Here is an 11,798-nt window from a genome sequence, read left to right on the forward strand (position 1 = left end):
GATGAAGGCGAGTTGCAAGAAGCCGGTTGGAAGGAAGAGAGAGGTGGTACAAATTCCTAAGAGGGTAAGTTTGATTGAGTTAATGTTGTTTTTGTGAAATATTTTTGTTGGTTGTTTTATAGTGGCTATTGTTGAGGTAGTGTTCAATTTTCTGTATTTGTTTATTGGATTGGAATTGTATGATTGAGATTTCTTTTTCTTTATAATTTATGGGTTTTGTAAATTGGATATTGTTCTATTAAGTACTCTTGGGAAAAAAGAATGGAAAAGTATAAGATTTCAAAGTAAGTAGCTGGTGTCTGTCTATGCTTGAATTTGAGGCTTTATAGACTCACCTGTGAGATCTGACGAGCAAACAGGACCTCAATAGAACGTTTCTTAAATGACAAATTGGCTATGGATTTCTAATTAATTAGAATCAAATGCTTTTAGGGATTCTAGTTTTTATCCTTTGTAAAATAAGTTTGTGTCAATGGTAAAGATTCAGCTAGCAGCAGCAGGGCATATAAGGTACGTCCGCCATTGATCTATGTTTATCCCAAGATTGTAAATACCTAAATAACTAGTAGGTTGCCAATGAGTAGCATTGTTCCTGGATTTTTTTATGCCTGGAGTCTAATGCTCATTGCTCAAGAGCTTTAGATTATGGTGTTCATTTCGTCTGGGGTCTTGTGGGTTATGCCAAGGGTTTTGCTGGAGCTTTTAGCTAGTTGGCAAGGCAGGTTTGGTAGAAGCGGTAGTGTGATTTGGAATGTGATCCCTCACTGTATCATGTGGTGTCTTTGGTGGAGAGAAATGCTAGGACCTTTGAAGGACGTGAAAAATCTAGTCCAGATCTCAAGCTTTCCTTCCTCAAATCTTTATTTAAGTGGATGAATGCTTCCTCTTTATTTTCTTTTGCTAATATGCTTGAGATGCTTGATAGTTGTTTGTTTTGTGCTTATTGTTGGTCTTTCTTTTTCTAATATGTTTGAGAGACACATCTTGTGTACATGGGTTGCCTCTTTTATCATTTATTTAATGAAGTATTTTGTTATAAAAAAAATGCTTACTTTTTAGCATGCCCGTAAGGATACATATTTTACTAGATTTTTTTTTTTTGAGAAATAATTACAAGCAGTTCGAACCCTTTCTCCCCTAAACTCCCAAGCACTTTGTGTATGAGGAGGTGTCAATTTAGCTACAAAGCCTTTGACTTTTACTAGTTTGTGTTTCTATAAAGTGTCTTACTCTCCTTATTGCTATGACGGGACTGGTAAAATTTGTAGTCTTGGAATATAAGATGTACGTAACATCTCATGTTCCAAATAAACATCTTTTGGTAAATTAGTAGTTATGTTTAGTTATGTTTATATATGCTCTTTTACATGGATGTATGCCAGATGACATTGATATTTCATTGTCTTTTAAGTTGTACGTGACCCCCGTTTTGAATCTTTTTGTGGTACTGGTACATTTGATGATAAGCAGTACCCTCTCTGTGTGTTTGTCTTTTTGGTTTCTTTCTTCTTCTTTTTTTGGGTCAAGTAATCCGTGTTATTTCATCCTTCTTCTCCCCCCAATTGCGGGCAATTCAGTGACAAGGCTCTAATCAAATATTTTCTGATGTGAGGTTTTCAGTACTTGCTAATTTTTTATTGTAGATCATGCCAATGAGCTCTTATGCAAAGGACACCTTCTCCCCTTGTACGAGCAAGGTGGAGTTCGTGTGTTCAAGACCCCTTGGTTATTTGTGTAGTTACCAATAAAGAAAATATTGTAGATCATTTGTGTGCTGGTTGTCTTCTTCCCAGCACTAGATTATTTTTATCTAAAATGGAAATCTACATTATCCAATTTTTTCTTTAACATTTCTTTGTAAGCACTTTTGTTGTGTGGATAATATATATTGGATCTTACAGGTTTAGGAGCAAATATAATTTTCTGTTTAAGAAATATCTTCCTGATGAAATAAAGGTAATCTTTTATATTTGTGATGAATATGAAACTTTCTTTTAATTTGTTCTGCTTCTTGTTAATTACTCATCTGTGAAACTTTATTTTCGGTGTAACAGGAAGAACAGAAGAAATTAGACAAATCCAAGGATCCATATGCCGTCAACAGATTTAAACACAGCATAGTTTGGATGGTAAGTGCCTAACCCTTTTGGAAAATATGTAACTCTGATTCTAGTTATTTATCTTTTTTTTTTTTTTTTTATAGGTAAATTCTAGTTATTTATCTCATCATGTTTTTTGATAAGTAACTCATTCCATAGTGCTTGATCCTATGATCATACCGCATTTTTATGGGTGGTGGAGTGCCCTTTGAACTAAAGATCATTGGCCTGTCATTTATCTCACCATGTTATTTATTCCTTTAAATTTCCATTTGTCCCCTACAACTGTTAGTGCATTTACTAATATTTTCTTTCTGTTCATCATGTGCTGAAAGAGAGGTAAGATTTTGAATTTATGAAGTATGTGAATTTTGATTTCAATTTCTTATCCTTATGTGTAAATTTCTCTTTTTGGATATAACAGAAACCGCAGAAGCAATTAGCAAAATCAAATGATGCAGAAATCATTGATGAATTAAACAAAAACATCGCTTGGATTGTAAGTGCTGGCCCTTTCAGGAAAAAAAATGTTCCACTGATTATGGTTTTTCATTTCACAACTTTATAATTCCTCCATTTTTTTTTCTCTCTAAAAATATTGTGCATTTAAATATTGATTTTCTTCCTGTGGCCCTGTGGACCACCTGTCTTTTCAGGATAAGCAGTTGAAGTCTGAGTCGGTTCAGCATATTGATGCAGCAATTCTGGCTGAGCATAAGAAGAAACAAAGAGAAGCAGCAAAGAAAGGGAAACGACCATTTTATCTCTCAAAAAGTATAGTCATCCTTCTCCATCTCTCTCTCTCTCTCTCTCTCTCTCTCTCTCTCTCTCTCTCTCTATAAATATATATGTGTGTGTGTGTCTAAGCTTCTTGAAAGGATATCTAATGCAATCAGGAGTGCAATGGGACAAGGATTCAATTTTATTGTACATTGAAGCCTTAGTTTCTTACAAGGAAATAGGGGAAAAACCTCTTTTTGGGTTCTTACTCAAACAAACCCCAAGTTCTTAAGAGAACTTTTAAGTTTTAACCCAAAAGCAACTCTTTTTTTGTTTTGTTTTTGTTTTAATTGATAATAAAAGTCAAGATGTTACAAGAACCTCATAATCTTCCATCTATAAGATGACAAAACCCTAAAACTCTTTAAATTATTAATGATAACCCTATTTTAGGCTAATCCTATCAATTCATACTAAAAAACTAGGTTTGCTTTGTTCTTTTTTATTTCTTATTTATTTATTTCCAGATTCTGTCCTGAACTAATGTCCCATATGGAAGAGAAGCAAATTAATTGCAATCTTATTAAAGTGATGATCTCTTAGTATTAGCTTTGTTAAAACAGGACCGATGGACATCTGGAAATGCAGAATTAAATAAACCCCAAACACTTAACCTTAGATTACATGGAGCTTAGTCCTATGATCACAGCCATTGGCGTAAGTTGATAATTCAAGCTTGTGAATCAAAGTGCTCAGACTGGTTAATCTGAACTCTTCTCTTCTTTATTGCTGAGAAATAAATAGTTAGATGAAAATGCATGTGATGTGAGCATGGGTTGAGTAGTGTTGGTGCTGATGATGGTATTTTAGTGGCAGTGTGGGGCATTGCGCTGGAGATATGGTGGTGGTTGAGATGTTTATTGTTGAAACATTTTGTATTTGGTTTTGGAAGTGTTAGTGGTGGCTTTGGGGTTGGTGATGGTACTAAGCTGTGCCAAATGAATAAGTTCTGTTTTCTGAGGCAATAATTCATATAGTAGGTGGAGAGAAAATATGTAGTTGTGCTTAGTTACTTCCATGTTGAACTACCACATGAATGTTTTTTTTTTTTTTTTTTTATTCATGTTAACACTTCTAAGATGATGTGCTAATGGAGCGCACTAAAACGAATAGACAAGCCTACCAGTGGTCTATTGAATTTGACTTTGTCTGTTTTTTGCAGGTACAATCTGGAAGCAAAGGCTTATCGAAAAATATGAATATCTCAAGGTACATTTTTCACTTCTTGTTATGAACCACAACTGGTTTTAGTTTACTAATTTTTTTTTTTTTTTGGTCAGGCATCTGGCAAGCTTGGCACCTTTATTGAGAAAAGGAGAAAGAAGAATGTGGCAAAGGACCATAGATACATGCCATATCGTAGGTCGTAGGTCCAACAACAGCGAGCAACGAATTTGATGGTCTCGCGAGCTTTGGAGATGTATATGTGTATATCCTTCCATCTTGGTTAAGGTGGTAAACATATCCACTCTGCAGGGGGAGTTGGGTTTAGGTTTTTTAGGTTTTGCCACTGCAGTTTAGGTTCCTTTTGCTTCTTAATTTTTTTTCTCATAAGTTGGATTGATGCAAGAAGCATAATCTATTTAAGTTACTAAAGTTGTTTTTTTTTTTAAATGTTTTCCCAAATTTAATTTTTGAGTTTAAACTTGTTTTCTTCTTCAACTTTGGTATTTAATGTTGTTGAGGATTTTATAGGATGTAATTTTGGTTCAATACTTCAATGTAATCCCTTGAGTCCATTAAAAAGAGGCTCTAGGAATGGAAAAAAAAGATGGTTCTCCAAGCTTGGCAGTGATTCCAACTTCCAAGTACCCTTAGGTAGTGAAGTCTAGAGTTCTAGGTAGATCTTAGGTGGTGAGATCTTTATTTAATCTGAATAAATGCATAATGTGAAATCTTGATTTTTGGTGTAGTTTCAAATTGGTTTTAAGGAAACAAGTTCTTTTTTTTTTTTATAAGTTAAGGAAACCAAGTTATTAAATTGTTATTAATTTTTTTTTTGAGGTGTTAATGAATAATCTAAGGGCATTGATTTAAAAACTATTTTAAGAAATTTTTAATGTAAAAAAAAATTTATTTTAGCAGTTATTTATATTTTTCATAAAAGTAGTGTTAAAAATTTTCTAAAATAGTTTATTAATAATGGTAAAAAATCACCTTAATAAAACTTAAAAAAAAAAAAATTAAAGAGTAATACTTTTTTTTTTTATATATACAAATAAAGAGTAATACTTGTTTGGTGAGCCGTTAGGTAAGCAACCACCGGCCGTCAAAAATTACAAGGTCGAAAAAACCAAAAAAAAAAAAGAAGAAGTAAAAAGTAAAAAGTTAAAAACCTGCGAAACGACACCGCTTTATATACAAGTCGGACCAAACTCTTTTCTCACCAACCCCCACTCTCTCACCACCAACAAATCTCGGTTATTCTAATTAAACGCGCGTTTTTGGTCAAAACAAGCATTTGCGTTCTTGAAACCGCGTTTTGGTTTCGCAGGTTCAAGGCAGCTTCTTTTGAATTCGGGACAACGAAAGTTCAATTTGAAACCAAAGTCACACACACGTTCTCGAATCTTCGTTTAACGACAAAGAGAAGAAGTGAAAAACCAACCTCCTCCGATCCGATCCCCTCACACTCCTCTGTTTCTCTCTCATCGCCGTACCAGGTTGCCGAATCCTGAAATGGGTGTAGCGGCGAAAATAGCACCGTCGATGCTATCATCGGACTTCGCCAATTTGGCTTCCGAGGCTAAGCGCATGCTCAGTCTAGGCGCCGATTGGCTCCACATGGACATCATGGTACTTTTACTACCATGTTTATCAATCTATACTTTGAAATTTTATTACTTTTAACTGATTTCTAGTTTGCTTTTGCAGGATGGGTAGGTTTGGCTGCTTTTCTCATTCCCTGTTATGCTTGCAATCGAATTCGCTTCATCCTACTTTTCGGTTTGGCATTACGTTTCTTTTGTTTTGATTATTTCTATTTTTAAGGTACTGAATATGATGAGAGGATATAAATGTAGACAAGTTAGAAATAAGGATAAATGTATATTATTTGATTCCCAATGTTCTGGACATTCATTTCAATTGTTGTTATAATCTCAACCAATAAAACTGGCTATATTCCAATGGATGGTTAGGATTTTTGTGTGTTACATAACCCCCCAAATGTATTAGATACCATAGGAGGACCTGAGGTGTTTGTTTTAGTTAGAGAGAGTTCAACTAGATTTTTTTTCTTTTTTATAAATAGAAAAGAGTTTTCTTAAGTGCATGTGTCTTAAATATTTATACAATGATTTCGAAGTAGTTGATTTCCTTCAAAATGTTATTCTGTTTTCCAATGAGCTCAAGTTCAAATGGTGCCTCCACCCTTTGAAAGAGCAAAGTAGAGTTGTGTTCAAGACCCATCAAGTGTGTAAGCTGCCAATAATTTGTTAAAAAAATTTTAGTAATAAATTATTGGGCATGCTTAAATAACCGTTTGTATGCAATAGTCTTTTTGTAAAATAAAAGGTCTGGTTATCATTTATCAATGAAAAAGAAGTGTCAACTTTGGTGGCTGTGATTGTGAATTATGTGAATGCTATATTGTAAATTGTAGGGAGAATGGGGGTTCTCTACATGCTGAAATCAAGAGGGTATTGGATTTTGAGAAAGACAGAGATGTAACATGGGATAGGATTGTGGCTCAGGGCATGAAGAAGTTCCTTTAGCAAAATTATGAGTTTAGGCCATTTTTGTTCTAAATTTTCAATAAACAGTGCAAATTTTGGGTGGGCACTTGGCCTTTTTTAACAGCAAAGGAGCTGTCTGGCCTGATTGAAGGAAGATAGTTCCAAGTGATTTCACTTGCTGTCAGTATGCATTTCTTGGATTTCAGTATTGTTAGTGCTAACTTGGGATTAAGGCTTTGTTGTAGTTATTGTAGTGCTAACTTGGACGGTTAGATCAAATTGTGCTAACTGGTAGTTGTTACAAATGATGATTGCATACTTGCTGATAAGACACAAGAAATGATGTTTATTAATATTCTCTAGTCATTTCCTATTTGGAACTGGTGAATTGCTCAACATTATTATTATTTAAGTTTTTTTTGCTCTTGCAGGCACTTCGTCCCAAATCTGACCATTGGTGCTCCAGTCATTGAAAGTTTGAGAAAACACACAACGTAAAACTTCTTTTAGCCTTCACTTTAAATCTTTTTAACATCAAATTTTCTTGGCCACTGGTTTACTCGTATAACTAGGTGAGGTGTTTATTTTCATTTCTTACAGCGCCTATCTTGATTGCCACCTCATGGTCACAAATCCTCTTGATTATGTTGATCCTATGGGAAAAGCTGGTGCTTCTGGTTTTACGTTTCATGTTGAGGTCTCCAAAGGTGGGTTTTAACGTCTGCCATGTTGCCTTCCTCCACCCCCGGGTGTTTTTTTCTATTTAGTTATTTTCTTTAAAGGAGTCTTATGGTACTTTTTGCAGAAAATTGGCAAGAACTAGTCCAAAAAATTAAGGCAAAGGGCATGAGGCCTGGGGTGGCATTAAAACCTGGGACGCCTATTGAAGAAGTTTATCCACTGGTATGCCTTCCTGTGATTCTCATGCTCTCAGATTGTGTAGCTGGATTTTATATTGTTTGGAATAATCTAAACACAACCACATCCAACCTTACCTTAACCAAATGATATAAGGTTTCCTGGTATTCTGTCTATATTGAATATTAGTAACATATTTATTTTAGAGGATTTTAAAATTGATAAGATGTTCAACCTTTTTTCCCTTAACCCACAGGTTGAAGGGGAAAATCCTGTGGAAATGGTCCTTGTAATGACTGTAGAACCTGGGTTTGGCGGACAAAAGTTCATGCCAGAGACGATGGAAAAGGTTCTGTTACATTTTTTTTTAGTTCCTCTTGTGACTAGCATATCTTGTTCATTCCCATGACTCTCTCTCTCTTTGGTTTTCTTTATCCAGGTTCGGGTGCTAAGAAAGAAGTACCCATCACTTGATATAGAGGTGAGTCAATCTCTTACTTTCGACTTATAACTTTCTGCTAGCAAATCGTGTATTGTTCATCTTCTTGAATTTATTGGTAATTTCTTGTTACCGTTTTGTGGTAATGTTATTTTCATGTTGCATATTGTGTTGTCTATGTTGGGCTGTTAAGTAGCAGCATATTCATAAAATAAGTGTAACTGAAATGAGAATGTTAAGATGAATAAGTGGAAGTACACGAAAAGATAAGATTCGAAATGAAGAAACTTGCTTAAAGATAAGGGTAGCCCGTAGCCCCTGCTAATGAATAGATGAGGGAGAGTCACTTAAGATGGTTTGGTCATGTTCAAAGGAGAGTGATTAATGCACCAGTAAGAAAGAGCAAGTTGATCCAAGTTGAGGGAATGAAAAAAGCTAGAGGAAGACCAAAAATCATATTGGTAGAAGTAATAAAAAAGGACATGACAATTAAGGAAGTAATAGAGAGTATGACTGTAGATTAGGGATGTGCAGAATATCTGCTTGACCTGCCAACCCGCTTGACCCGCCTTCCCCATGCAGGTCATTAAGTTAGGCGGTTTGGCTTGGGCAGGTTAGACCCCTCAAAATAGCAGATTGGATTAGGTAACAGATTGAAACATTGCCAACCCGCTACAACCCAACCCGCTCACTTAATTATAAATAAATAGAAAACAGCTAATCAGTAATAATTCCTTAAAAAAAATATAAAAAAGTCAACATTGAAACCCTTAACTAACTTCAACTGTATACTACATACACGTTGTTCTACTGAGGAATGTTAGGTAATGCTAGAAACTCTAAAATTTTATTATTTTGGGAGCATTTTTTTTGAAACTTGTATAGACATTCTGGTAGTACTGGACACATTATTTTCCTGTGGATTACATTTTTAAACAGTTTCCTAGATGTTATGTTTGATTCATTCTTAAAAATGGTTTTAGCCTTCTCTATGTTTCTCTAGATTTCACTCTGTAGCTGTCTTGCATTACTTGTGGGTTCCTTAGTGAATTTTAAATCTTCCATCTCCTTTTTTTCATGTCTTTTTTAATTGATTCTATCCCACCTCCTGTTTTCCACATATGTTAAGTCACTTGGATTTAACCCCAAGGGGTTGGCCTAGTGATTTTTCCTAAGGCCTCATGAGATCTATGCAGTTTTGTGTTCAAAACCTCTAGTCAACATTTTGAGGCTACCCAAGGGATTATTTGCTTAAATTACTTGGTTTGTGGGACAGGGAACTACACACATTTAGGGGAATGGTCAGGTACTTGGAGATCTCTGGACACCCTCATTACATTTTTTCTTTTTAAAATCCCTTGGATTTTGGAAGGTAAAAAATGGCTCTATCATAGGAAAAAGTATCTTATGAGATGGTCTCATGAAATTTCTCTCTTACAGTCACAGCATGTGTGGGTCCCACATACTCTAGAAAGTGGTCTCTTGAGACACCCTCTCCTATTATAGAAAAGCATTGGTCTCTGTGCATGTGGGAAGCGACAACTAATTGAAAAATATGCTTTATTTTGCAGGTTGATGGTGGTTTAGGGCCTTCGACCATTGATGTGGCAGCTTCAGCAGGGGCAAACTGCATTGTTGCAGGAAGTTCAGTATTTGGAGCTTCTGAGCCAGGCCAAGTAATATCCCTCCTGAGGAAGAGTGTACAGGGAGCCCAGCAAAACAATTGACATGGTACAAGCCAAATACATCATGATTGGATTGTATTAAACTTATTTACTGTGTGTACATTACTTATCTGTTTGATGAATTAAAATTGCAACAAGGCCCGTACTTTCTAAAGTGTAATAAGCGACACTTGCAAACATTTTGGGAATAAATTTATAGGACAATACCATTTATTTAATTTACAGCTTTTGTCTTCGGCCCTCAAGTACCATCACTCTAATAAATTGTTCTGGCACATGACGACTTTGTCACTGCTCAACTAAACGGGACTTCTGTAAAACAGATAATGAATCACTGGCTTTATGATTCCTTTGTACATCTTTAGCCTTGTTTTTTTGCTCCCATCATATCCTGTTATGTATATGGATCCTACTCTAGCTAGCACCTGGAAGCTATGGTTTACCTGTTTAGTTAAGATGATTTCACTGGCTGGATGCTATCAAATGTATTTGCCTTCATGGCAAGCCATTTTCCCTTTAAATTAGTATCTGCCTATATTTTGAAGAAATAGATAATAATCATTATCAAACGCATTTTTCCTTATCTGTCTTGGATTCTGGCTCTAGTTCTTTGATGTGTTTAGCAGTATTGTCTTCCCGAATTGTATAACCATTTTCTGTTTCCTCTAATCTCTGGGTTGTGCTTTGTCTTAAACGGTTAAACCTATCGGGGTGTGCCATTTTGTTGTAACGCTATATCAATTTGGTTTGTTGGCTCAATTCAAAATTTTTGATTTACCCATAAAATTAAGAGTTGTGAAGTGACAAAAATAAGCTTAACATGTATCCCAATTATTTTGCTGAACTTCTCTCCCTAATGTGGACCCAAGGCAGGATATTGTCACTAGGCAAGATATTGTCACTTGCTATATATTATTCTGATTAGAATCTGCCAGATTGTTTCCTTGTCACAAAAGGAACAAATTGCTAGGTTATAAATGTCACTGTCGCATACAAATGAGGGAAAATTTAATTATTCGAATTGACATGTTTGTTTCCCCTATTATAGATTAGCTTTTCTGTGAATGCAACAGAAGCTTTGTACAGGCTTTAGAGCACCTGGATGATTGACCTCATATGCACCCTTAAACATGAGTTTGCATTGTACCTTGTTTGCTGCTTCTTTCTTGACAGATTCATTCTTTAACATTCTCAATTTGTCGATAATTGAATAATCTTGCAAATTTTCGAAACTGGTGCAAATGTATCTTGGTTTAAGACACTCTTACCCAATTTGTCTAATGTCTACCACAACAGCACCTTTTTTTTCCTTCTTCTGATGCATGACTTAGAACACTCGGTTTTAAAATCCCATTTTTTGAAGCGCAGAAACAGGAATATGTTCCACACAATGTCAATTTTTTCTTGAGCATATGCATTGGAATATGCGACCTACAAGATTGTGGCACATCACATGCATGGAAGTTTATAACTTTTTTAAATGGATGGATCTTGATCTGATGTTTCTTACCTAGATCTGTCCAAATCTCACTCTTTTTCCTTTCTGTTGGGAAATTGCATGAAATTTCAATTGTGACTTGGAAAGTATTAGGTTTCCTAGTTGAATAAGGAAAAATTAATTTGGTTTCCTTATTGTAGAAGGAAAGAGTACTCCTTGGTGTGGAAGGAAGTCTATTCCATGTTAAAGAGGTAATGTATTCTTAATCCAAGAGAGAATAGTAAAAGAGTCTTATAAATAGACAATACTACAAAGAATTTGATGGCTTTGGCCTAAGGGTTCTCCCTAGGAGAGAGGGAAAATAGAGCGTGAAACCAAGAGAGAGAAAAGAGATTTCCGCTTGGGAGGAACGCAAGAGGAGGGAGAAAGCACGGTATTGCTGACTTCAAGAAGATAGCTAAAGAGAAGAGAGCAAAGGGTTACCGCCTTCGAGAAGATAGCAAAGGAGAAGAGAGCAAAGAGTTGCCATCTTTGAAAGAGATAATTAGTGTGTGTGTGAGGGCAAAGAAAAATAAGAGAGATTTTTCTTTAGCCGTGAGACATACACAAGAATTATTATAATTGATTTGATAATAATGAAATTATTTGGAGTTTGTCTCGTGGTTTTTTCCCTTCAAGAAAAAGGATTTTTCACGTAAAATTTACTTGTTGGTTGATTTTTTTTTTTGGATTGCTAATATTGTTGATAATATTATTTGGGACCCAACACTTTCCTCTTTTGAATATATACAATTAGTTTAACACCAAATAATATATTCCTTT

At 35.2% G+C, this 11,798-nt stretch overlaps 2 protein-coding genes across 3 annotated transcripts; both read left to right on the plus strand.

Annotated features, from left to right (window-relative positions):
- Positions 1 to 1,180: 1,180 nt before the first annotated feature.
- On the plus strand, positions 1,181 to 5,487 carry LOC136068651 (uncharacterized). Of its 2 annotated transcripts, XR_010629989.1 has the most exons (8): positions 1,182 to 1,321; positions 1,902 to 1,956; positions 2,055 to 2,129; positions 2,524 to 2,598; positions 2,756 to 2,873; positions 4,042 to 4,088; positions 4,160 to 4,331; positions 5,374 to 5,487. XR_010629989.1 is itself a non-coding variant. In XM_065776077.1 (7 exons), the coding sequence occupies exons 1-7, from the start codon at positions 1,299 to 1,301 to the stop codon at positions 4,247 to 4,249; spliced, it is 483 nt and encodes a 160-aa protein (XP_065632149.1). In that variant the 5' UTR covers positions 1,181 to 1,298; the 3' UTR covers positions 4,250 to 4,784. The 2 variants fall into 2 exon arrangements, 1 of the variants encoding a protein (XP_065632149.1); XM_065776077.1 differs by lacking the exon at positions 5,374 to 5,487 and having other exon boundaries at positions 1,181 to 1,321; positions 4,160 to 4,784.
- Positions 5,390 to 9,756, plus strand: LOC136068653 (ribulose-phosphate 3-epimerase, cytoplasmic isoform). The gene is made up of 8 exons (XM_065776078.1): positions 5,390 to 5,675; positions 5,754 to 5,758; positions 6,988 to 7,050; positions 7,157 to 7,263; positions 7,362 to 7,459; positions 7,671 to 7,763; positions 7,854 to 7,895; positions 9,425 to 9,756. The coding sequence occupies exons 1-8, from the start codon at positions 5,559 to 5,561 to the stop codon at positions 9,578 to 9,580; spliced, it is 681 nt and encodes a 226-aa protein (XP_065632150.1). The 5' UTR covers positions 5,390 to 5,558; the 3' UTR covers positions 9,581 to 9,756.
- Positions 9,757 to 11,798: the final 2,042 nt, after the last annotated feature.

The sequence above is a fragment of the Quercus suber genome, unplaced genomic scaffold, assembly GCF_002906115.3.
Source record: "Quercus suber isolate HL8 unplaced genomic scaffold, Cork oak 2.0 scaffold_127, whole genome shotgun sequence".
In the NCBI taxonomy this organism is placed as follows: Eukaryota; Viridiplantae; Streptophyta; class Magnoliopsida; order Fagales; family Fagaceae; genus Quercus; species Quercus suber.